Source organism: Neodiprion virginianus, chromosome 5 (assembly GCF_021901495.1).
Source record: "Neodiprion virginianus isolate iyNeoVirg1 chromosome 5, iyNeoVirg1.1, whole genome shotgun sequence".
NCBI classification, from domain to species: Eukaryota; Metazoa; Arthropoda; class Insecta; order Hymenoptera; family Diprionidae; genus Neodiprion; species Neodiprion virginianus.
The window spans coordinates 2,206,548-2,232,693 of record NC_060881.1 but is presented as its reverse complement, the minus strand read 5'-3'; the positions used below and the strand labels follow the sequence as shown (position 1 = coordinate 2,232,693).

General features: G+C 37.7%; 1 protein-coding gene across 7 annotated transcripts; it reads left to right on the top strand.

Moving 5' to 3' along the window:
* Nucleotides 1–259: 259 nt before the first annotated feature.
* Nucleotides 260–25,776, top strand: LOC124304866 (MLX-interacting protein-like). Of its 7 annotated transcripts, none has more exons than XM_046763589.1 (17): nucleotides 273–700; nucleotides 3,996–4,793; nucleotides 13,519–13,625; nucleotides 16,630–16,703; nucleotides 18,730–18,855; nucleotides 18,963–19,185; nucleotides 19,290–19,385; nucleotides 20,684–20,961; nucleotides 21,025–21,143; nucleotides 21,274–21,817; nucleotides 21,906–22,094; nucleotides 22,342–22,486; nucleotides 22,567–22,763; nucleotides 22,853–23,301; nucleotides 23,391–23,514; nucleotides 23,599–23,728; nucleotides 23,846–25,776. In XM_046763589.1, the coding sequence occupies exons 2-17, from the start codon at nucleotides 4,453–4,455 to the stop codon at nucleotides 23,965–23,967; spliced, it is 3,264 nt and encodes a 1,087-aa protein (XP_046619545.1). In that variant the 5' UTR covers nucleotides 273–700; nucleotides 3,996–4,452; the 3' UTR covers nucleotides 23,968–25,776. The 7 variants fall into 7 exon arrangements, with proteins under 7 accessions (XP_046619543.1, XP_046619541.1, XP_046619545.1 ...); XM_046763588.1 differs by having other exon boundaries at nucleotides 21,022–21,143; XM_046763587.1 differs by having other exon boundaries at nucleotides 260–399; nucleotides 20,684–21,143.
* The last annotated feature ends 370 nt before the right edge of the window (nucleotides 25,777–26,146 follow it).

The following is a 26,146-nucleotide window of genomic DNA, read 5'->3' as shown; positions in this document are numbered from 1 at the left end:
ATTTCTTTAGAAATCCTACTGAAATTTTTCTACGGTTGACAAGGCCGATGAGATGCGGTATCTCGACAAGAATATTGGTACGCCTGACATCAGTGTCGGCGAATTAATTAAGGCGAGAAAGAAGATCCCCTATGCATTAGCTGCTCATTGTCAGAGGTTGATTCAAACAGTCTCAGTAACGGCGGCAAACTCGGTCGGTAAGAAGGAGCCGCGGTTGGTCGAGGGTAGATTTTCCGTGGACCGCGCTGCGGTCGCAATTAGTTTCACAGCGGTCGTCGCAGTTCGACGGCGCTGCTACGGGAGCCAGATCTCAATGGTCGGTTGGTCGTGGTCATCAGCTGTGAAACGTAACAACAACGGAACGCGACGAGGAACGCACGAACGAACGGACGGACGGAGGTGCGTACATACGTACGACGTTTTACGGTACGATAGTGCGTTAGATTGACGCGTAAATGGCGGTGCTACCAGAATGAGGTACGTCGTCCTCGTGCCGCGTAGTAAAGTTGTAATGGGTCTCGTCGCCGAGGGATCGTGCCCTTCGACCCGGTGTTACGGCAACAAATGACACGAGTCATAGTTCAGAGGTTACTAAATCCTCGGTGTGAAACGACGACAACAACAGCGGCACCAACAACAGTAACAACGAGAAGGAGGAAGGAACTCTGACTCTTACGCGCGTACAAGGTTGTGCATAGAGGTACGGGATCGCAGCACTGCATACGCATACACACACACACACACACACACACACATCCGCGAGCCAATGGTGCGGAAATAGTGCTGCCCGTGTGCTCGAGAACGATATTAAAGCGCGAAAAATAGCCCCGTTGCAACAACAATAATAATCATAATAACGATCAGCGCAACAACGGTGCGTAAACACGAGTGGAAGTCGAGTGAAGAGCGCGTTCGGGGCGACAATCGTGGAAAAAAGATCTCGCGGCCAAGGGGGGGGGGGCTCGAAAGGGGATTATAATTCTTCTGGACGATAATATTCACTCCCGAATTTTTGAAGATCGAAAAGAAGGGTTTTCTAATCCCTGATAATTTACACGCGAGTCGACGCGCCGCCCGTATTGCATTGCCCGTGGTGGTCAGATTCGAGGCTTGAGAAACCGTAGACTTGGCAATACTTGTAAAATTCACGTTGCTACCAGCAGGACGGTTCGCGTAAAATATTTATATCACCGTTTTTCCATACTCTCTTTCTCCTTCGCCTCGATTAGAAAGACCTCGAGCGCGAATATTATTCGTTGCTCTGCAAGTACGGTAACGCGTTGTCGAGTATGTCTATGTTGGTGAAAACCGAGAAGCATTTCGCTCGCGTTTCTGAACCTAGATTCGCCACGTTGCCCCGAACGATTGAGATTGGGAAAGTAAGTCGCTAAAGTTTACTCCCTGACCTGGCGGTAGGTGTTGAAATCCCGGTTCGTCGGGCGAAGGACGGGCGGGGATTTAATTCTCCGCATTGGACGGACGGCCCCGCCGTTTACGTTACACTTACATGCAAATAATAACTACGTCGTTTACAACCTCCGGGTCCCGCGTATGATCCTCTTTGCATCGCGGAAAGAAGGGATAAGCAAATAAGGGAACCTTATTGGTGTTTTACAAACGTTATCTATCCGTCGCGGTTTGCCGACGGCGGAAAACTCGGTTTTATTCCACACGCGGACCAAAGGTATTATCTTCCAAGTTTTCTACCCCCCGCCGTTGAGGGGAAAGAGAGAAGGAAGTTTTTTTTTTTTATACAAAGTATGCAAGGACGCACAGTTTTTTTAAAAGCTATGTATACTTGAAATTTCGTACGAAAAACTGCGAAATCCTGTGCCGTCGGTAAGGAGGACTTCTACTATTTTGTTTCCCTCTTAAAGTAGGCATATTGCGATAGGTCTTTGATTCGCGCGGAGCTTTTTCGTCGACTCTCGCCCCCTTACGCGCGTTATTTTTGGACCGACGGTGGTCGTAACGACGTTTTCACTACTTTACCACACTCTCTTTAACGGCCGTTAAAGGTACGAGGAAGCTAACGCGAAACCGCGTTAAATTTAAATTTACACACACGTGTCGTGTATTTATAGTCTTGTTTTATGTATGCAAGAGTACAAATTTGTCGTCGTGCGTTCCGCGGCGATTTCATTTATCCGCACGCGGCGGGGTGGAAAATTGTTGAAATACAGGGTGTCGGAAAGGTGGGGGGGGGGGATTGATGGGTGATAAAATAACGCACGATATGCGTGCCGCGAAAAATCTTGCGCGTCTATCAGGGTTTTTTTTAAATAAAAAATAAATTATTCTCCTTCGTTCAAACAGGTTCAAAAGTTCCATTTAGATATAAATAATACGCCTGTTACAGCTCTAGCTCGAAATATTAATATCATTCAAGAGGTTTCGCATCGAACTTTTCTAGTTTCCATTAACAATGAACACGGAAAAAAATGGTATTTGCTCTTTCTGATTTTTATAACTAGGTAAAAATGCGTCGTACAAAAAATTCGCAGACATATTTTCGTGGGGAATTGAACGATCTTCAAAAAAGGTCTCTTATTATTTTCTGATAAATTCACTCGTTCAAAAGTTATTTGAGGATGTTGATAAAAAATCTTACTTGAAAGAGTAGAATTATCGTGAAACGATAAGAGAGACTTTCTTTGAAGAGCGTTCAACTCTGTACAAAAGTGTGTCTGTGAATTTTTTCGTTAGGACCGATCGTTAGCTAGTTATAAAAATTACAAAGCGCAATAACCATTTTTTCCATGTTATTTTCGTGGGAAATAGAAAAGTCCGATGTGTAACCACCGGCGCTGCTCTCTCGTGTTGTTATGTTTCAGAAATGATAATATGACTTTGTAGATCGTTCGTTCCTTTTCAGACTCTTGAACGGCGAAAGAACTCGCTGTTTGTCTTGTAAAAATTGTTATTTTGTCTTTCTCTCTCTCTCTCTCTCTCTCTCTCTCTTTCTTTCTCTTTTCCTCTCTTTTTATTTCTCTTCCGTTATTCACTCTTCTTTGTTATCGTCTTGCTGGCTAATTCACTTGAAAATATAATTCATGCAGACTCTTTTTTTTTTTTCAAAATGTAATTGTTGTTGTTCGCAAATTTAATTTTAAAACGATGCATTTTTAGGTTACGTTGTTATTTCGAATTTTTTAATACAGCAATTATACGACTCGCGTATTTTGCCAATCCAATTCCGTAAAAATCCAATTGCCGTGTTCGGGTTAGCGAATCGTTTTCACTTTGAGATTTTTTTTTAACGGGATCGAAGTCAGTAACTTTATCGTAACGAAACATTGCGGAAGAAAATCACTATTTTCTTATTTCTTCAATGGCTTTGAAATATTTATTACGGTTTACCGAATTTCAAACAATTCCATCAAAATTGCAAAGTAACAATTTTTCCTCGGCATGAAACGTCGTTACGATAACGTTCCTAACTTTGACCTGTTATTATGTGATTGTTTAAAATTCGGTAAACCGTAATAAAACAAAATATACTCATATTTTGAACTATTCGTTCCTTCAAAGTCATCGTAAAAAATAAGAAAATACTGACGTTTTCCTCAACATTTCGTAACGAAAACGTTACCAACTTAAGACTTGTAATTTTTTACTCTTCATTTGTCGTCGCTATAAGTTTAGCGTCATGTTTTTTCACCGGAAATATAGTTCTTACGACACGTGCGTGTATCGGACGGTCTAATTGCAAGCCTGATTAACACGTCAAGGCCCTTTACATGTATAATAATAATAAACATAATGTTACAAAGCTTGACCATATTAGGCTAGGCACGCTACGCGTAGTAATTCTCATTATTTATCTATCTGATTGTTTGTTTTTTCCTTCTAATCTTGCGTCTTACGTACGCGATTATTTTCCTTCAAAGCGAGAGATTTTCGTTAATTATTTGCACGCATAAAGTACGCGTGTAATAAAAACGTGTTTTTCTCGACCACTCGTTAACAGTTTTCTTTTTGTTCTCAATTTACAGATACCGTTACAACTAAAACATCAACAAACAACAGCTGATCGTACGCGCAAGTGTGTGTTGCACGTGTCCGACGATTTCCACCGTGTGGTAAAAACATCACGCACCGTTTACAAAGTACACTCGCAGTTTAAACAAAGAACGAAACGAACCAACCAAAAACAAAACAAAAAAACAAAAAAAGAAAAGAAACAAGAAGAGGAAAAGTAAACTATTATACCTACGTACGTAAAAGAGAAAGGAACGGGAAAACAATCTTAATATTATTATGCTATGTGTATATATATATATATATATATATACACACAATATATGTTTTACGAATATATAATACATGCAGTGTTTCCGAAACAAAGGCAGGCGAGAGGAATACAATTTAAAATAATTCTATTTCTTACTCTTATTTTAATGTAAATTGAGAGACTGAAATCGAGGAATGAGGAAATAAACTTTCGCCGAGATGCAAACCGAAATTATGTACCGGAAGGCGGCAACGGCGATGGGAACGCCGTCATCGTCCTCGGTGACGGTTGTGAAAAGAGAGCCGAAGGATGCGAGAGAGACGATTCACTCGGGTCACTTTATGGTTTCGGACTTCGAGGCGGAGGCCCAGGATGACGAGGACGAGCTTGCCGTCCCCGTGCCCGAGGAGGAGGCCGCTCGTCTCGCCATAATAGCGCCGCCAGGATTTTCCTTGGAGAAATTTGTCACCGGATCGTCGACCAGCAGAAACTCCTCACAGCAGCTGAGCATCGAGACTTCCCTGAACAAACTCTTTCAATGCATGTCCCTCGCCTACAGGTGAGTTAGAGTTTTGCTTATTTTTGCGTTGATGAAGCAAGAATGAAGTCGAATAAGAAACGCTGACGGATGAGTTTTTTAACTTTTCGTATCACTGTTTTTAGAGAAAACAAAAAGGAAGTTGTTGTTATCACCAGACAATAGATTTTTATTAAATATCAGTTTTCGATCGTGGTAGTTGGAAATGATTTTTCGAGGTAACGAGTTTACTTTTTATCCTCGAAAAAAGAAACTGGCCTAAACTGACTTTTTTTGTACATTGTATTTGGCTTAAATTCGAATTGAATTTGATCCCAACATAGAGTTAATAAGCTGAGCGATTTAGGTTTTATTGTTAGTAAGTTACTAGAACTGGGAAAATGTCGGGGAAAACTAGATTTTAGGTTATGGATAATCTGTAAATGTCAGGGAATTTTTTTCCCAAAAATTTGTGGCCACCCTGATGCACGTATGAGAACGTATGCGATCAATTTATTTGTCCGACGATATCTCGAGAACGATTTACCGGATTTCAATGAATTTGGCCTCAATTGTCGCGGCTTTTCCAAACTTAGAATTAATCACAGTTTGGCTTTAATCGGTTCGGTAATTTTTGAATTATTTAAATAACACGATCCCAAAAAAGAAAACAAACATCATGTTATCTTGAGATCGGATCAAAGGATTCTGATAAACCTTGGTACCCCGAAGTTTTTCCAATCGCTGATCGCGAATCTGAGATTAGATTGCAGATGTTACAAAATGCCGAATTCAACATGGCGGACCAAAATCCAGAGTAAATCTATTCGGACGAAACTCGGTACTTGACGGTTTTCCAAATTGCTGATCACCGATATGATATGAAATTTGCAAAATTCAAGATGGCGCGGATACTATACGGCGGACGAGAAACCGAAAACATGCTCTTCGGCTTTGAAATTTCATATCTCTATGATTTTTTGAGACGCTAATTAGGAATCCAATCCGATATTCAATTTTCATTGCGGCTGTTATTGTTGTTGTTGTTATTATTGTCGTAGCTCGAAATGAGTTTGAAAACGGGAAGTTCAAATGCTGTTTCACTTCTTTCCCATTTTGCTATCTAAATAACTCAGAAACAACGAGGTCGACGAAATTTAGATCTTGGTCAGTTCCAAGCTGAGAAATGCTGCGTCGATTCAGACGAGAATCATCCAAATCCGTTGAGTCGTTCTCCTGCAGATATCGTTGAAAAGAAATAAATTGACTCTAGTCGTTTAGAAATTTCGAGATCTAGTGAAAAGTCAACTTTTCATTTCCACGCTGTTTGCAATAACTTCCCTTATTCTTTTGTCTCTTCTAAAAAAAAGATGGGGGGGCGAATCGGAAGCTGAAAAGTAGGTATAAAAATCGAATTTGTCGTGGATCGGGAGGATTTTCTTCTCGACGACGAACTTGTGCGGTAATTGGAGAGGGCCGAGAAAAATAATAAAGACGACGGCAGAAAACTTTTAGATTCCAATTGCCGCCGATGTGCATAACGTGTGTTATTATTGTCATTATTGTTATCGACGACTCGTCGACGTTCACGTGCCGAAGAACAAGCTGCAATTGGCTTCGTTAAGATTTATTTGTTTTTCGCCACGTACGTGTGGCTCGAGACTCCTTTTTCTCATCGTTATAATACGCATGTATGTACATAATGTTATATTATTGTTGTCGTTGGTGTAAAATACTGTACCTTATACTTCAGGCTAAAAACTAAATTTTCGAAGGGTTCGTAAGACAAAAAAAAAAAAAAATTGAAAGAAAAACTACCCTAATTTATAAGCACACACATTATATAGATGCGACGTTGTCCGAAAAGTCGATGAAAAAAATCTTCACCGTAATTATGTAACAAGTACATAATATTTGTTTTATTGAGAATTTTTTCTGGTACATACAAAGTTGAATAAAAAAAAAAAAAAAAAGTCCACGGGTAAATCCTGCAGTAAATTAGTCAAGTCTTTTTTTAAATTCTTTGTCGCGAGAATAATAAAAGCTGCAGGATAAATAGATTAAATAATTTTTTTTATCAAATGGGTCATTTGCAGACGGACTAAAGAACGGAAAGGAGAGGGATTACCAAGGCGATCTCAGTATTACGCAATTCATACGTCTTTGGTATTATAAAATTCGTTCTAGATCGAGTCGACTAATTCACCTACAATAATTTGCTTAATTCAAATTTTTACAAACTTATATCTAAATCTTTATATGATGCATGTTATATTCGATATACGATTACATTTAATTGACATTAAATTTCCGACGTACGGTTTTATTATTGTACGAATGAAAAGTATCGAAATTTTATTGTAACCATCGTTCTCTTAATAATAATGTTAAACAGTTTCGAAAAATCAATCTCATCATTTCACTTACGCAAAATAAGCTCTCAACTCCGCGAGGTTGAAGTTCAGGGCCTCCGCATGTGCCGTTTGTTTTTTGTACGAGACTTGCAACCGATTGCAAGACCTTGTTAAAAATGAGGCTTAAGTTAGGCTAACGTCATTCCGACGATTCACCTTTCGGAAACACCCTTATTTTGCAATTTTAGAAAACTCTGAAATTCAGTGAATTATATGATAGGGCGAAGGGGTAATTCAGATTTTAAAATCTTGCCCACTTTAAAGTCACTAGAAATTTCAAAATAGTAATTTTTATCAAGCCGACGTTGGTAAATTTGTTTTAATGATTCGCGTTTCGGATAAAATCGTCATATTTATCGGTTTCAGAAATTTTTTAAAGTGCAGTAAATTATAACAAGGAAACTATAAAATTGCAAACTAGTGATTTTTTCCCTATACGTTTCGTCGTCACGTTAACGTGACTAACTTCAGCCTCGTTATTAGAAAGGATCGCGTTTCGCACAATCGTACGAAATTCTCCACAATAATTTTTCATATAACGCATATAATATTTATAATAAACGTACGCGAATATATACATATTTATTTGAAATCGGACTTTGAGCTCGCGAGTTACGTCCGATAAGAAAAGACGACGAGGCTGCCGATCGTTGAGCGCGCGAAACTAATAATGGTAAATAGAATGTATAACATATGTACGCATGTTCGATAATAATTCAGTACACGCATGATTTTATGCAGAGAGACGCTTCTCGCAGTCCGAATAACTCTGTATAATATATAATATACCTATGTCGTGGATAAAATTTGTCTCATACGATATACGCTTACGTCTGCAGGGTGGCCAATGTTAGGGAATTTAGAAGGGGTTGTGGTAAACCTGGAATTGTCTGGGGATTTTTAATTTGGTCATGGAATAAATTAAAAACACCAGTTTTCTATCGTAGGAATTAGAAATGACTTGTCGAGGTGTCAAGTTTACTTTTTATCCCCGAGAAAAGAAATTTGCTTAAACTGACTTTTTTTTGTACGTTGTATTTTTCTTACACGATTCGAATTGAATTTCAACGGAATACAGAGTTAATAAGCTGAACGATTTAGGTTTCAGTAACTTGCTGGAAACTGCGAAAATATCGCGGAAAACTAGGTTTTAGATCTTGGAAAACCCGGAAATGTGATGGAATTTTTGTCTCAAAAATTGGTGACAACCCTGGTGTTTATAATTGTACTGTAAAAAAATGCGTGCATTGATTTATATTAATAATTAATGCTTCGAATTAATCGCGTAAAATTATTATTATTAGAGGATCTCTTTAATTTATCGGGTAGGTTATACTTATGTGTAATAAAAAGGTAAAATTGGAAGGGAAATTATACATATATATATATGAATACAATATATATGCGTGTGCGCCTTTTTAATTACGCCATTATCTTATTTGACCGAAGACGATGTTGCTGGTGATTTTTTTGTTTATTTATTTACTTATTTTTTTTTTATTTATACTCCCACATTTCATTTGCCTCGGATTCGAACCGTTTTCGCGTCGCGAGAAAAACTAGATAATCAATTATCATCGAACGGAGAGTCCGCTCGTCGCGAATCGAATCCGCGATTGAGTTTAAAAAGGCAAGAAGAATAAGAAATTGCGCGAGAAAGAAAGAGAGACAGAGAGAGAATATAGTTATAAAGTAAAACAAGATCTCGGGCCCTGTCTATTGCCTTTGTTTGTGCAGCGGCAGCAGCATCCAGCATGGCAGAATGGATTCAATATTAGCATATAAGCGGTCAATGCCACCGCCGGTAACTATTTCTGATACATGAAAATATATCTACGGATGCATGTGTGTGTGTGTGTTTTTTTTAGCTATTTTTGGACGGAATGAATATCGATGCGTAAGATACCTGTATATGTATATATACAGATATATATTTATAAAACACAACTCCTACGTCTATGCTCAGGTTTTCCAAAATTAAATTTTGCTCACTCATCCGCAGGTTATTGAGCCACGTTTGTTGTATGTACTTATATTACGATAGTATATGTGCAACTGTTGTGTTGTACTTATTACAGAATTTCGAAATTACTAAATACCGATACAGATGCGAACCTTTTTCTTTTCTTTTTTTATTTTTTTCATCTTTCTTTTTCACAGCACCGCTCAAACGCTAAAGTTCCTGAAGCTCTTTGCTTTTCTTTGGTATAATAATGATAATAATAATTATCAATGTTGTTACTGTTACTATGTATTGTAAAATTTAATACTTCCATCTCCTTTGTTTTTTTTTTTCTTACTTTCTTTTTTGAACGTATCACTAGATGAAAAACAAAAGTACAACGTACAAGTTGAATGTTGACGCGACAATTCAAGCGCGTTAAAATTGAAAGTTGAATATTCCTAACATTGCATACCAAGTACAAAACGAAACGAGACGAAAGAAAAAAAAAATTTTTTCGTCTCTCCGATAAGGAGAATTGGCGAAGTGAGAATCAAAAGATACCAGAAAAAATTTTACTTCTTCCCTTTCCTTCCTCCTCCTCCTCCTCGTACTTCTGTCTTATCGTCGTCGCAGAGGACGAACAACATCGTTGTAAATCTATACGCGGCGATACATTAACACCCTTGCAGATATCTTATCGTACAGTACGTTATACGTATGCACGTAGCCATGCATGCCATGTCGTCTACCCCCCTCCCCCCTTGTACGCGTGAAACAATTATACCTGCGACGATAGGTGGAGACGGTAGAGGCGCGAACACAGTATATGTGTGTGTGTATTTAACATATGTGTATGCATCATTATCTTTATCTCTATATCCTATATAGATTGATATTATTATACCCAGGCACACCTGTATTAGGCCTAATCTATACGGCAGAAATTTAAAAATAGGACTCGCATAACCGACGATTATCACAGTATGCTTATTATTATCGCACACGGTGTATTAATTTGTCTCGTTTTTCATTGATTGGTTTATTTTGTTACGTATTATATGATTATTATTTATTTATTTATTTCTTTTTTTTTTTTCGTTTTCTTGAAAGTAACAAATTCATTTTTTCAACGTATAATACGATCGGATACGAGAGATCAGAGGGTATGAAAATCTTCATCGCAGGTATGCTGTGGCATTTGATTTTATTGTTGGTGCGTTTCTTTTTCTTCGTCTCGATAATCGTTCGAAGAAAAATTACGCATAATCGTACCTGGCAATATAGTAACACTAGTGCCAACTGAAACCTTCGCAGTTACAGATTTTTCGGAACCTTGTTACTCTTACGATAAAATATATAGTAAGGAAAAAAGAAAAAAGTTTTTTTCCATGTAAATATTTCCGTGAGAAAGTTTGATCACAAAGCGGAACATCTCGAAAGTGAGGTTAAAATCTTTGAAAATTAGCACATTTTTATATTTTGTTTGCTTTCCATCGTTCGAAGTTGATTTGGAGGGTGGAACGGAAAAAAATCGTCAACGCCCAAAAACAAAGACCACCCTAATATTGTTAGATTCGACGGTCACGGGTTGTGTTACGTTCATTGAGATCGAGTTTGTTTCGCGCTCGGCCGACCGTGGCGCTGTAGGTATCTCAGTGTTGCCAACTTAACTGTCTAGTGGAAAAAAATTAACCGTCTCGGATTCGTTCTCCCCAAGCGTACATCCGTAGTGCATACAACGAAATTGAAACAACGACAAACAATCACAAGGATAACGGTACAACACCGCAATCGTTTTATATGACGGCGGAGAGACAATTTCGTGTACCTACCGTATAATAATATGATACTCTAAATTGAATAATACGCTTGGTCATGTTTAATTAATTGTTACGTATACCCCTCCCTGCATTTACATAACATCTGCGTATGTGTATTAGGCATCCAAGTTTCGACTTTACACTAATTTATATCTCTCTCTCTCTCTCTCTCTCTCTCTCTCTCTCCCCCTCTTCTTATTGTCAAGTCAACAATGTGCTTTCATATGACAATATTTTCTCTATCTTTTTCATATATGTATATATATATATATATATATGTGTGTGTGTGCATGTATATTTATGTGAAAAAAAACAATCGGAACAAAAATATCATTAAATTATTGGCTAAATTTATTTTACAAAAAAAAGGAGAAAAAAACACGACGACGTTGATTGTCCCACAGGGTATTGTTTACGTATTATTTTTTTTCTTCCTATTTTGCGGAAATGTAGGTATGTAACAGAGGCGTGTAAAATTGTAATTTTTTTTTTTAATTAGTTATTCTCTCTCTCTCTCTCCCTCTCCCTCTCTTTCCATCTCTCATGTTTTGCTGTATACATGTATGGAATATACGGTATTATATAAGGTAGATCATGTACACAGGCAATTGACAAAAACACGTGGGTGAATCGGAGAGACCGACGACGAGCCTCCTTCGTAGGCACGTCTTGTTACATACGATATTATACATACGTGTTTATACACACGTACGTGCATACATGCCTACAGACACATGCATCATCGACACGAGCGTGTTTCGCTTTCGTTTCGTCGTCGGCACGAGCAGCTGATATCCCGACGTCACATGTTATGTGTAACACTCGGTCGTTTACAGTTCCCACATTATACTCCGTGTTGTACAATGTTAAAAATGATGATAATGTTAATGACGATGATAGTAACAATAATGATAGTACACGTTTCTCAACAACGTCACGTATACGTACACACTGGGGGAAATTTATAGTTCCGGTTAACTATTTTCATTTTTTACCACAATCGAAAAATATTTTTCTAGGTAGAAAATGAAAATTAGTTTTACAGATGTCACCGGAAAGTCTAGTGACCGTTACTATTCTTTATCATCACGATCGCTGTTGCTAGATTTTCCTGCAACTGTTGCGAAAATTTAATGCTCGTGCAAGAATAAATTGACGTTGAAGCCTTGTTTAGCTAAAAAAGAAAAGTAGAGTAAACCGAAGGAACTGATTTTGCGTTGCAATTATCAAAAAAGGATCGACGATAGAGCAAAATTGTTAGGCGTACCTCGTTTTTCGCGATTCCAACGATATTCAAACAGTTTTCTCAACGATCCCCGTTTTACTCAATTTTTCTAGTTACTCTAACAATTTAAATTTTTTCGTCAGTGCAGTAAATTCTTTTACAGGTATCAATCTCTTTTTTTCTTCAAATTATATTTCATACACCTCTATGAGTTGTAAGTATTTATAATTTTAAAACACGTACGTTCACATATTTACACCGAGCATACGGAAATTCGGTGCCGGTAGAATGCGACAAGGCAAAGCAAGGAAAAGGCGAGTCTCTCGCAAGTTGTAGGCAAGCCGATCGGCAGCAAGGCTCGATAGGTTTAACTCTAGACACGTTCTTGTAATAATAAGTACGTTTTAGATAATTTGCCCTGGGGCAATCCGCAGTAGGCGCGGAGTTGCGTAAGAATGTGGAAATTTTTTTTTTTAAATTGAACCATATGGGGCATTCCACGTCAAATCAGCAGCCCATGTACCTTACCCTCGTCGATTTTAATCATTTTTTAGTATGGTGTTCGTACCGACTCAAAAAAAAGTCTTTTTTAGCCACCGATAAAATTTGAAAGAAAAAGAAAAACATGGGAAAACCAATCAGGAAAACGCCATTTCTAAAAATCTGATATAATTCGCACGGATTCTATGATTCGAAATGTGATTTTCAAACACCACGTGATAATGGGAGCGTGAAATGTGGAATGCTCCGTGTACACTCGTTAATTACTATCATCATCGTCATCATCGTTGTTAATTACATTCTTTCGAAATCACCAATTAGAAGGAAATCAGAAGAAAAAAGAATAAAATAAGGAAAAAAATCAAAGAGACGGAAGAATTAACTCAAGCTTATAAAGTATTCTAATCAGGCAGCTTATCTCGCCTGTAATATAAAATAAAATTGTTGTAAAATTCAGGGTTACATAGATGCTTGGCAATATGTTTTCGTAAATGGGAATTTTTTTACAGCATATTGAAGTTAATTACGTTATCTTAACGACGATTCGTGCTGGGGAAAAAACCGTTATTTTGGGAGCTTCGAATTATTTGAAATTCGGTAAACCGTATGACAAGAGAAATCATAGTAATATTTTGAAATCTTCGTTCCTTCGAAGTAATCGTTTGTATGCGCGTGTGGGTGTGTGTGTATACACATATAAGAAGATATAAGTGACGTTTTTTCCCAAAATGTTTCGTTACCAATAACTTTAATATCGTAATTTTTTTCTTACGACATGCACACACACACACACGCATGTATGTATTTATACGTATAATCGTATATACAGTTGTACTATATGAGAAATAAAAATTTGTTCCAGACAGAAGTTGACATCGCCAAAATGGAACCGTTTCAAAGGTATCAGACTCCGGTGGAAGGACAAAATCCGTTTGAACAACGTGATATGGAGATGCTGGCATATGCAGTGTGAGTAACGATAATGCGACACCGTTACATTGTAATGAAGTCCGATAAGATACGATCGTTTCTGTATTTAAAGAGAAAAAAAAAAAAAGAGAAAATACAACTCCGCAAAAGATTAAGAAAATTATATCCGATATTCGTGCGTACGCGCATAACGAAGCTTTTAAATACGATACGACGCGACGGTCAACTTTTGTGTAATAATACGTATATTATAATGTTGTGTAATTAGGCATTCCGATAAGTGAGTTCAAACGGACAGGGAGGAGACAAGTTCAAAAACAGGGATAGAGAATTATTGCCAACCAAAGCTATTTTTTCCTCATTAGGATTATTGTATAATACATGCATTTGAATCGGATTCGATTAGAAGGCCACGGTTTTTATAAATTTCATAATTTATTTTCCTGTGTCTGATATTGAAATATATTCATATATAACACCTAATGTTGTAACCCCAATCGGAATATAAACATTACAATTCATTCTACGCGTGATGTAAACTTCCAAGTACATATTACATATTTATATAATTATATATATACATATACATATTATATATATATAATGTATCTAGAGCAACGAAGAAAAGAACTGATAAAATTTTGGCCGCCAAGCAGTTGCGCCTCGCGTAACTTTTTTTTTAATTTTTATTTCTTCTTTTTTTTTACGTCCGTCGGTCCAAAGGTGCGCATTATTATTACATACAGAAACTCGTACGTATAACACTAGTTTTTCTAATCTGTGAAAAGGCGATAACGATTGTGCGTATATGTATACACATATACATACGTGTATATACGTGTGTACGTATATAGGGTATAATAAACGTGATCGGACGACATGCGGCAGGTGGGAATTAGCGGAAAAAAAGGCGCGACTAACGATAAATAGTTATTTTGCAAGGTTGGACGACGCGAGAGATTACAATTTGAGATCGTTAGATTTGGCCGGTAATTGTCTCCCCTGCAGCATAACAGCCGCACGATTTTCACACGTGCTTTTGCGGCACGACCGACAATCGGCGCTGCCAACTTATCGGACGAATATTTCCTTAAATCGCGCCAAAACAATTCTGCGAGTTCTTTATAATTCTCTATTTCAAGATTCATTCTTTGACGCTATCGAAACGCAGTAAATACACGATTACACGGTATGTTTTAGTCTTTCGATTGTGGTAAAAAATGAAAATAGTTAAATTTCTCTCAGTGCAGGGACTGATTTCTATCCTATGGAATCTGAATTGCAATTATAAAGATATCGGAAACTCGTATAATATGTTTTTATTTTTAATATCTAGGATCACCAATTTGTCAAATAATTGCCTCTGAAAATTTCATACGCTGTCTAATTGGTGCATATTTTCTCAGGAATCTGACAATTGGTTGATTTTTAATCTGTCGTTTCGATTTCACAGACAATATTTAGAGATTTCGTCAAAGATCTTGAGATTTTCTTCAGATTTCTACCCGAAGGGCAATATTTCCTTTTTTCCTTAAACGGACTCTAAATTCTTTAGGGTTGGCAGCGCTGCTGCCGTTAAATATTTTAGTGAAAAAACTTTGGTCAAGAAGCGTGGGGGGGGGGGGGGGGGAGGGGGGGGGGGGATAGTAGAAAAATAGCGATACCAAGCGGGCACGGCACGTGAGACACGAAACGACGATGAGAATCGTTCTCTGTTGTCCCCACCTTTGAATCTCCCCAATTAACGCTTACGTATATTTCGGATACGTTGAACCTCCGGCTCCTTTATCATCGCGCCTCTCTCGTCAGTTTAACGTTGGCGATTCCTCGGGTCGAGACGACTTGATCCCGTTAAATATATCGCACAACAGATACACGCTCGACAATCACAAGAATCGGTGCCGTTCTACGTAGAAGCTAATTTATCGATAAATTCGCTTCCTATAACCATATACTTTGCAGTAACTTAAAATACGTGATCCAGCCGGTTTTCTTATTGTTTATTTTTACGGTCGTTGTTGTTGAATTCGTTATAACTGACTTTTTTTTTTCTACAGTTTTGATGACGTAGATTTTTCTTTCCTTTACCTGATATAATCATTTCATTTTTTATTTAGTCATTTTGTTTTTTTTTTTTTTTTTCTTCAACCATAAAAATTTAAACGACGCTTTTATTACGTTACACTGATCGATCGTGGGAGGTGAAAAATACGCGAAAAAAAAACTTGATTTTGTAACGGAATTGAGGGTGATTGGAGGGAGGGTTGATTGATTAATTAGTTATAGGGACGTCGAAAATTTGGTACGTTTATCGTGGAGGACGGTTAAGAAGAGACGTATTTTTTTACATCTACGTCAGACACAAAACGGAAGTAAAGGAAATTTTCAAATCGTCGGTTCGGTTGAAGTTTGGCAAAAGGGGGGAATCCTGGGCGTCCTGCAGTCCTACGGCATATTGCAAAATGAAACGGTGCAAAGTCGGTATCGGAACAACGACCGGGATCGTTATAAATCCAGTTGCGTTCGTTGTTAATCACGCCGCAGACAAGGAAGAAGTCTTCGATTCTTCTATGGATGAAATTGTGGGAAGTTAATTAGTATCGTTAATAGTCTGCATGGTTGTTAACGGCTTCGAAAAGACACGATTACGGTGCAATTGTTATTCATCATCTTCTTCTTCTTGTTCGATCCGATCGCAGCTGCAGATCCTTCAAACAGTGCAGATCAGTTCTTGATATCTTCTTATTGTAAGAGTGAGGAAAAAAAAATTTCGTCAACTTGATCGCATCATTGCTAAGTTAATATATAAATGAACCACGTTATTCGTGATTTGTTTGTTTTTTTTTTGTTACTTATTGCTTGTCAATTAAGAATTTCTATAGCAATAAAAAAAAAAAATTATATATATATATATATGTGCAAAAAATTACTTCGGTCCTTGTTTAATAGAAGCTCGTAGTAATATTCTAAATTGGAAAAATCTGTTGATAAAATTTGTTCCGTCAAATGTTTATCTAATTGTTGTCTCTCTCCGATTTTTCAGTTATACTCAAGCAAAACACTCTGGTGTGCCAATTTGCGTCGCCCTTGGATGTCGATACGCACAATAAACCAGAGGTAAGTGATCTTTTTTAATTTATTATTGTTATATTTCTATCTTCAAGCTAAGTATGCAATATGTGTAATATCGGCGTCGATGTGTGTAATAGTTGTGTTACGTATGGATGGGCGGAATACCTTATCTCTCGGATGGCGGCGAGATGTTGCGAGAAATACGGACACACACGTACGAACACTTGGCCGCAGTGATTCTCACAATGAGACGGCTTATTTTTTCGTCGAGTAGGTTACGTTGGCAATGCCGAATCAGCCCGCAGCCCCATAACATAACATAACGCTAAGAGCGACCAGAAATAATCGATTTTTTTTTCCCGATTAATCGAATGAAAACCCTCATGAAAAAACCTGGAAATCTCATGGAATTTCATGACGTGTCTGGAATCTTGTAAACTTAAGTATAGGTTCATGAAAATTTAGCCAAATCTTCAAAATTGACGTTGAAATTCTGAATTACTCTAAAAATTTTGAATATCGCACCTGTATCTATCTCGAGGCTGCGAAAATAAACTATTCTTGTTTATATTTCTGTCGTATTTTCATTTGTCGCGTAATTCAAGTTGACCTGGAAAAATCGTAAATTTGATGTGGAAACCGTGAAATTCTCATGGAATTACGTTTCGACCAACAACTGTACACCCTGTTAAATTATGTTTACAAAAATGGAGCCTGTTTCGTGGATGGCCGGCAGTGGCGCTGCGGCCTAATTCCGCATTGCCAACGTAACCTACTCGACGAAAAAATAAGCCGTCTCATTGTGAGAATCACTGCGGCCAAGTATACGACAATACATGCGTAAATGAGAATACACACACACACACACACGCGCACATACACAGAGATTTGAGTCTGATAACCTATGTATTTGGAAAGAGATATCATAGATGGGATCGTAAGCCTTGTAAACGTTCCTTTATTATCGCCACTTAATACATCCAATAAAGTTATCATCTCGCAAGAGCTTAACGGCTCATACTGAAAGAAACCGCGAGCGCTACACATTGTCGTATCGAGACGAAAACTAAAAATACGGAAAAATATATTAAACATACGTATTTCACGTACGTAAAAAATGGCAAATCAGTCGCTATCTTGTTTAACCCCTGGAACACTCGTGTCATCGCCAGGGACACGGATCACACACGTTCACTAGGGTGCAGTGTCTCTCATGACTGACTAGTTACCAGAAAAAAAATTTATTTCCGCGCTGACGATAACGTCTGATTAGTTTATAATTCTACGGAACAAGAATGAGCACGTTTTTTTTTTCATCGAAACGTTTCATAAAAGTATAACACAGATTCCTGAGTATCGCCACATGCGAATGGTACAATTCAAACAAGAAATGTCTATTTTTCTTTTCTTCCTGTCTTCTTTTTCTTCTTAGTCACCAACTCGAAGAGATTCTATAACTTCGTGATTCTAAGGAGAGCTGTGGAGGATAGTTATAAAGTCTACTCTATTGAGAACCACCGACGTACCATATTCGAATAGTTTTTAAACTCTTTATCAAATGTCTTATCCACGCTTCTTTGTGTATGTGCATGTATTGTAAGGCAGTGTACGATTAAATTAACAATATTATATAGTTCCCTGCGAGGTTGAATTATTAAGTTCTTTGTCGCAGCAATTTAACGACATAATGCACAATGTTTGTAAGAGAAATTTATGCGAATAAAGAACTCTTAGAAAGAATTAGGAATTGAAGTATTGTACGATTTGAAAAATTTAATGAAATGGATAAAATAAACTTACTCTGTTGAAATCAGCGCTTACATACAATAATAAATGTATGATGTATGTCTGTGACCAATATAAATGTGGTGTAATTCTTTCGTTAATGAAAAGGAAACCATGCAACCAAGTCTGACACTTAACGATGTTGAATTCCTTGGCTTCTTCTCGCCATAGCTCCCAGTAGTTAATGTTGTTGCAATTGTCTCTGCCAGTCGTACTGGCTTCCCTGTCTGGTGTTTTAGAATAGATTTTCTTTAGAACGCTCCTGATCGTCACGTTTATCTTACAGGCCGTAGTTTTGGAGGGAAAGTACTGGAAGAGAAAACTAGCTGCTGTTACGGCAGAGTACAAGAAATGGCGCATGTTTTATCGCAACAAGGTACTCGGCTGGACAAACAAAGATGGCAGCGATATGGTAAATGAAACATTTTCATATATTTTAATGGCAAATCTTGGTATCAGTTTTTGACTATACGTGAATCAAACACGTTTGTCAAATTGGAAAAAATTCTCTGGTTACAGTTGGAATCGATGGATATGTTGGATTGGGATGGTGGATTGGGAAATGCGGGTGGCTTTGGCGGAGGAATAGGAAGTTTGTACGGTGTAACAGGTGGGACGCTAGGAGGGGACACTTTGCACAGCATGATGGTCGATGAGGATTACATGGAGCTGATGACCGATACCCTGTTCTCTACGATTAGCTCTAATCAACCATTTCACTTTCCTGACCCAAGAGAAATTGGTCAGCATAATAGTCTCACAATTTTTTGTGCTCAATAAACTCGCATGATTTTTTCATCGGTTTTTATTCTCTTATCAATGCATTGTAAATTGTATTATTCACAGCTCGAGTTGCCAGTTTGGCCGATTTTATTCAACCAAGTCTTGGACCGTTGCAGCCCAATCTTGACGATTTTATGGATACTCTTGAGCCATTACAAGGTAAGCCATTGCAGCCGTTTAGTTTTGATGAATAAGAATTCTCGACCTTGACCAAACATAATGTCAAGTTTGTTGGAAAAAATTCAAAAGATTTACAATTAGTCTTTGACACGGGAAAAGATAAGATCCCCATTGGCACACGATCCAACGTTGTGTATAAAATACCTTGCAATGATTGCAACCAAGTTTATATCGGACAAACTGGCCGCCACCTTAACACCAGAATCAAAGAACATCAACGCAATGTACATGAGATTGAAGAACGTCACACCGCTCTAACAAAACATAGTATCAATAAACAACATACTTTTAACTACGACAATACAAACATCCTTTGTGAAGAACCCAATTATTATAAAAGACTATTACTAGAAATGTGCAACATTGTAGGTCACACCAATTCCGTTAATCTTAGACAAGATGTTGAACATTTAAGTAATATTTACAAACCACTAATCTCCGCCCACACAACAAATATTGTTTAACCTTAACTAGATACACAAATTTTTGTCCCCATAACACAATTTTTCTACATAATTTTTTTTCACCAAATATTTTTGTTTTTCTGTATAATTGTTTATATTAGGTTCACCTTCACTCTGGATCATATTTGTTTCTCCCATCAGTCGTTATTCACCTGTTGACCCAATCGGTTCAACCAATAATAATTTTTGTTAGACATGAGGAACATAGTCATAAAGAGCCTAGCTCCACTTCTTGGACACTTTGCAAACTAATTTTACTGCCAAATAGACCTTCTTTAAAACCTTTTAACACAATGACATATTGACTGTGAAGAAACATAGTTCTTTAATCCTTTTAATTAATGACTTCCAACTATTAACTCCTACATGTAAAATAACTAGAAGATTGACATTGACTACCGTCACTCAAAGAACATTGTCTCCACAAATTGTAAATTGTGAATTCGACTACATCTTAGTCCACTTACTTTTTAAAAAAAGGTAAATAACACCTTAAGCCTTTCTTTTTTCAATTAATCAAATTGTTCTCACTAACCAATAATATATAATATCCCTGAGAGTATTACATCTACAATATTTAATGTCTGATTGTACTTCTAGTATTATTATTTTTAAAAAAAATTTTCTGTTGTTCTTGACAGTTAAATAAATAAATCGTTCTGAGGAGGGCCCATATCCGGGTCGAAACGTTAACTAAAGATACGTTTACTTAATTGACCGATCACCAAGATTCTATAATAGCCGTTTAGTTTTGTTGAATATAGTTAGAATTTGTCATTTTAACAACTGACGAGGCTTTGATCATCTCTGCAGAATTCTTCAACTCAAAACTACCACCGGTGCCGGAAGAAGAAGACGTTTTTCGTAGCAGTTCATTGAACAATAATTACTCCGAACTGGATCTCATGCCGCCCATAAGCCAAGCCAATCAAATAAACCAAATCCCATCGATGGATATACAGCCGCAGTTGAATTCAACGACTACGACGAGTCAACAACATACGGACACCATGCAGAATCTCCAGTTTACAGCCAAACTGTTCGGTCAGCAGCAGCAACATCAACAACAACAACAACAACAACAACAACAACAACAACAACAACAACAACAACAACAACAACAACAACAACAACAGCAGCAGCAGCAGCAGCAGCAGCAGCAGCAGCAGCAGCAGCAGCAGCAGCAACATCAACAACAACAACAGCAGCAGCAGCAACATCAACAACAACAACAACAGCAGCAGCAACAGTCTACAGCTTACAAAAATAACATGTCAGTTTTTGCAACTATACATGATTTCTTGCTCTCATTCTTCAAATCCGCAACAGTTTACTATTTAAATCATATTTTAATTTCAGTCCTTCGAGTGTTGACCAATTTTTTTCTATATTTCATGCAACAGGAGTAGTATATCAGAAAGTTATAACGCCGTTCAGCAGAGCTACGCAGAAGCAACACCGTCGAGACAACCTAGCAGAGGAAAAGGTAGACAAAGCAGATCTACAACTAGGTCGAATCATTTGGCGCAGCAAAATGCATATCAACAAACCAGCCAGCAGCAAAACTTAACGTATCAGCAACCTTCTCCTACGCAAGAACAACACCAGCAGCAGCAACGACGGCAGCAACAACAACAGCAGAATTATTCAATGGAGATGCAGACTGTTCAACTAAACTCGCCGTCTAATCAACCCCAAATAAATTCGCTCAATAACCAAACTGTGACCAGTAACCATGTAGCTCCGGTGACAAGCCATGTACAAAATTATTCTCAACCACCTTCTCCGCCGCAAACCCAACAAAGGACAATAAGGCCAATGCCATTGGCAACCTCGACATCGAAACCATACAAAGCGGTCCAACCGGTGCAGGGCTACAAATTCACTCTTCCGTCGCAAAAGTTTACCTCCCAACAATGCAAGTTCACTGGCTCAAGCAGTTACAAGGTAGAAATAAATTTGACACCAAGTTAATGGATCTCGTTTACTTTTAATTCAGGTTTTAAAAACAGTTTTCAATATTTCCGCCCAACAGAATTTACCTGCGCAGCAAGTCTCCCCGATGTCCACCCCCCAGCAAAATCAGTCACAAGTATTGGGGACCTCTTTTCAATACAGACCTGTCAGACTGGACCCCACCGCTCCAGCACAGCATCCTGCCAAACTTTTGCCACGACCGGTTGTCCCTACTACCGAAAAAGAAGAAGTGTTTGCTGTACCGAAGGTTCCTAGATACTTATAATTTTGTTACGAATCGAATATTCAGAAATAATTCAAAGTCAAATTAAATTACGTGGTCTTGCCCTAGTACTTATCTTTTCCATCCCGACTTCCGACACTTTTAGTAAAAAGATCACAGATCCAAACGTGTGTGTGGTTTTATCTTTAAATAATTCGTGATTTTAGATTGATCATTCAACACCACAAAAACAGAAGAATTTCATTTCATATAAATTTTTGTATTTTTTCAGTACCAAATGAAGTCTAGAAATCGATCACGCAGCAGCTCGTCTTTAGTGCCTCCTAGAGTTAATCCACCTCCCCTAGTCTCAGCAGTTAGCGATCCTGCGCTCAATCTGAACAACAACGTTCTACTTGCCCAGCTGCTTACCAACAGTACGTTAAGATGCACGAGAAATTTCTTCATATTACATTTTACTATTAACCAAATAATAATCCTCCCGTTTCCCTTGCAGACACGTCGAACCTTTACACAGTTAGTAGCGGACCTGAGAAAGTGACGCCCGTCAGTCAACCTAGTGGAGTAAAACACATATTACCTATGCCATCGTCGGCTCAGTCTCCTGCTCAAACCAGTGGCACAACTCTCCTTATTACCACACCAGTAACTGTTCAATCTATTCAAGCGACTCCTGTACAGACGCAGCAGCAGGTAAAGTTTTGATGAAAATATCTGATTGCAAATTCTCTAGTCTTGACAGTCATATTTGACATTAACTTTAATCCGCACGGGTGATGCAGTCGAGCGGGCAGCCAATCTTGCTCGGTGCCAACAGTCAGCCACAGCAACCAATCGGCAGCCCTGGTTCACCGAAAGATAATTCTAGCGCGCACAGTCCGCAAGGCCTAAGTCTTAGCCCGCTTCATAGTCCGATGAGTATAGGAAGCCCATTGTCGCCGAGTCGGACTTACGTTAAGGGTGACCCTGAGCGAGGGCAGTATAAGGAACAACGAAGAGTGGGGCACATTCATGCCGAGCAGAAACGGAGATACAATATTAAGAATGGATTTGACATGCTGCACAGTTTAATACCTCAGTTGAATCAAAATCCTAATAGCAAATTGAGCAAGGCTGCTATGCTGCAAAAGGGGGCTGACTATGTCAGGCAACTTAGGGCGGAGAGGAATCAGCTTAAAGACGAAATGGACAGTTTGAGACAGCAGATAGAATGCCTCAATTCTTCTATAAGGTGAAGCAAACGTTGCAAAGAAATATTGACACAGTCGTGTCATTCGATTTACTTCAGCCGGTCGCAACAATGAATTTTATTTTCTTTAGCAATTGTCAATTGATGCTTCCTGCAACCGGAGCCCCGGTTTCCAGGCACAGGACAAGTAAAATGAAGGAGATGTTTGATGACTACGTGCGAACACGGACGCGTGAAAATTGGAAGTTCTGGATTGTATCCTTTCTCGATGACTAAAGCTTGACTGATTAATCTACTTATAAATGAATATCTCTAACATTCCTTGACTCTAAAACACAGTTCAGCATTTTACTTGAGCCATTGATGGTTTCCTTCAATACTTCGGTGTCTACCGCGAGCCTAGAGGACTTGTACAGAAGTACAATGCTTTGGGTAGAGCAGCACTGTTCCCTTGTAGATCTCAGGCCAGGTGAGCTCTCCTGACTTTATAGCTTTGACGCGGAAGAAAGATAGGTGAAATAGTTGTTGAATTTACAAATTTTCAACGTTTTATCTTGTTAATTTTTGTGGTTAATTTAATTTTCAGCTGTTCTAAACTCTCTGAGGTGCCTTTGTACAGCAACTGATATTTTATCAGACCCTAGTCGTCTTCCCGAGGAGGCGTTGGCAGCTGTTAATCGAACGGATCAGCGTCGGCCTGCTCAGTGACGATTTGCCCTTAAAAATCATAGACTTTATGAGGTGTTGAAAAAAAATACTGTACCTACAGAACTTTCAATGCGTACGTAACGGGCATAAACGAAGCAGGACAGTTACCATGAAATTTATAGTCGAAAACGTTTAGTCTGTATCGGGCATGTTGTGAAAAATCACGATACGATTGAAATTCTACAAGCGGCAAAAACCTCCGGCGTAAGATAGTACGAGCATACATACATGGATATTTCAGTACGGAGAAGATATTAAACCGACCAATTGAAGTTTCATTGCAGAATTTTTATAGAATTAATTTGTCATCACTGGCGGATTAATACATTATGTTATGTCTACATCGATCTTATCAATTGGCGACATTACCTCTTCTCTTTACTCTGTCTTAATCTATCGCCTATCGTATGGTGGCTAAAGGACCATGTCTCATGAACTTTGTCAGTTACTTGCTATCGTTAACGGGGTAATTTAGACATAGTTTCGTAAGTGCCGCTGGAACTCAGCTGAGGACATTGCTAGATTCCAATGAAAAATCCCATGGAAGTAATTAGAGGGAAAAAAAGAACAGTTTAAACCGAACAATCACAGAGTACATAATTGTATAACGATTACGATTATATATTTTTTAAACAATGAGTATAAAGATACGTTAGGGTATGTATACTTAGATGTGTTAAGAAAGCTGACGGGGTAAAAGCAAAAAATATGTATATGTAGATAATAAGTGTTAAAAATGTTAAGAATTTTTTATATTATCGGTTGATTGAAACCATACATATTAACAATCTTTTTTGTATCAGGTTTATTTAACAGGAAATATGTATAGGTACTACTATGTCGCGTCCGTGTGTATGTGTGCGTCTGAATTCAATTTGTATACCATATATTATAGTGCTTACATCGTGAAATCGTCACAAGGGAATAAAAGTTTGGTACATTAACGGGGTACAAAAATTCGAACATTTTTTTAATTCTGGAGACGACGCGAATTACATTTGTGCAATGTAAACGAAGAGAGTAAAAAAGGAAACAATTTTCGATGACACGTGCCATTATCTTTTTATATACTTTTTTTTTCTTAATTCTACCACACGTTCAAAAATTATAAGTATAGGAACATACATACTTATATACAGGTATGCTCTGATGATATTGCTCGTTATACGTGTGATGTAATTTTGTAATATTCAATGAATATTATCAATTTACCAGATGGTACGGGGTTGAACGTTTTTCGTTTGTCACTATGGTTTTCTAGTAATGCTAAAATTACTACCCATATTCTCAGAAATTTGAATGGTTGATCAATTTTAGACATTATGTTCTGTAATATAATATAATATATTATAAACGAATATGTTCACGACGTTTGCCCTGGTCTTTAGTGCACTACTAACACAGACTTCATAACGTACCCTTAAAAATGTCTTCTTCAATATGTGCCTGCGAAGCAATTTTGAGAGAAAAAAAAAACTTGAAATGTAAATGTAAAATACCTCTAATCTGCGGAAAAATGTGTTAGTAGAATAATGAGATTGCTGGCAAATGCATGTAACAAAGGTTTGCTCATGGATACAAAATCTTGCGTATCCAAAACCGCTAATCTCACGGGATATGAGATTTTTTTTTGTCCAATTTTCATTATTATTACCGTTGTTAAATTTCATGTTATAATGTACAAATCCTTTATTATGATTCAGTTGTGTCTGATGAAACTGATGTAGTTGCGAAGGACCTCTGCATATCGTTGAGTTGTTTAAAATTAGTAAGGAAACAAGAAGAATAAATATTCATTTCATTCGTTAATGTAACACCTTATCACTGTAAGGGTAGATATTTGTTTTTTGAATTTTATCATCTACAAATATTTTTTTCATTACTAGAATCTTATGTTTAAATACGTAATAACTTGATGATCTTGACTAGCAAAAATTACCGTAGTCCTCGCTTGGTACTCAATTTACGGCACGTGACTTTATTCTGCAATATTATTTAACGCAACCTATTGGTACTTACCTTAAAAAAAATCTTTCACCTGTGCGACGTTATGCATACGTCGTTTACATGATATGTATAGCAATATACATATTTGTGTAAGTGACTACCGCGATTACATTAAATCCGTTCCCGACATTTCCACCCTATAATCGAACTTGATTTACGTAATTGAAAAATT

Excerpts from the sequence above, each read along its gene's own strand:
- LOC124304866 (XM_046763587.1), top strand. The coding sequence starts at position 4,453 with ATGCAAACCGAAATTATGTACCGGAAGGCGGCAACGGCGATGGGAACG. Across the intron at positions 21,818-21,905 it reads CTGGCTCAAGCAGTTACAAG|AATTTACCTGCGCAGCAAGT; the intron begins GTAGAAATAAAT and ends TCCGCCCAACAG. Across the intron at positions 23,515-23,598 it reads AAAATTGGAAGTTCTGGATT|TTCAGCATTTTACTTGAGCC; the intron begins GTATCCTTTCTC and ends TCTAAAACACAG.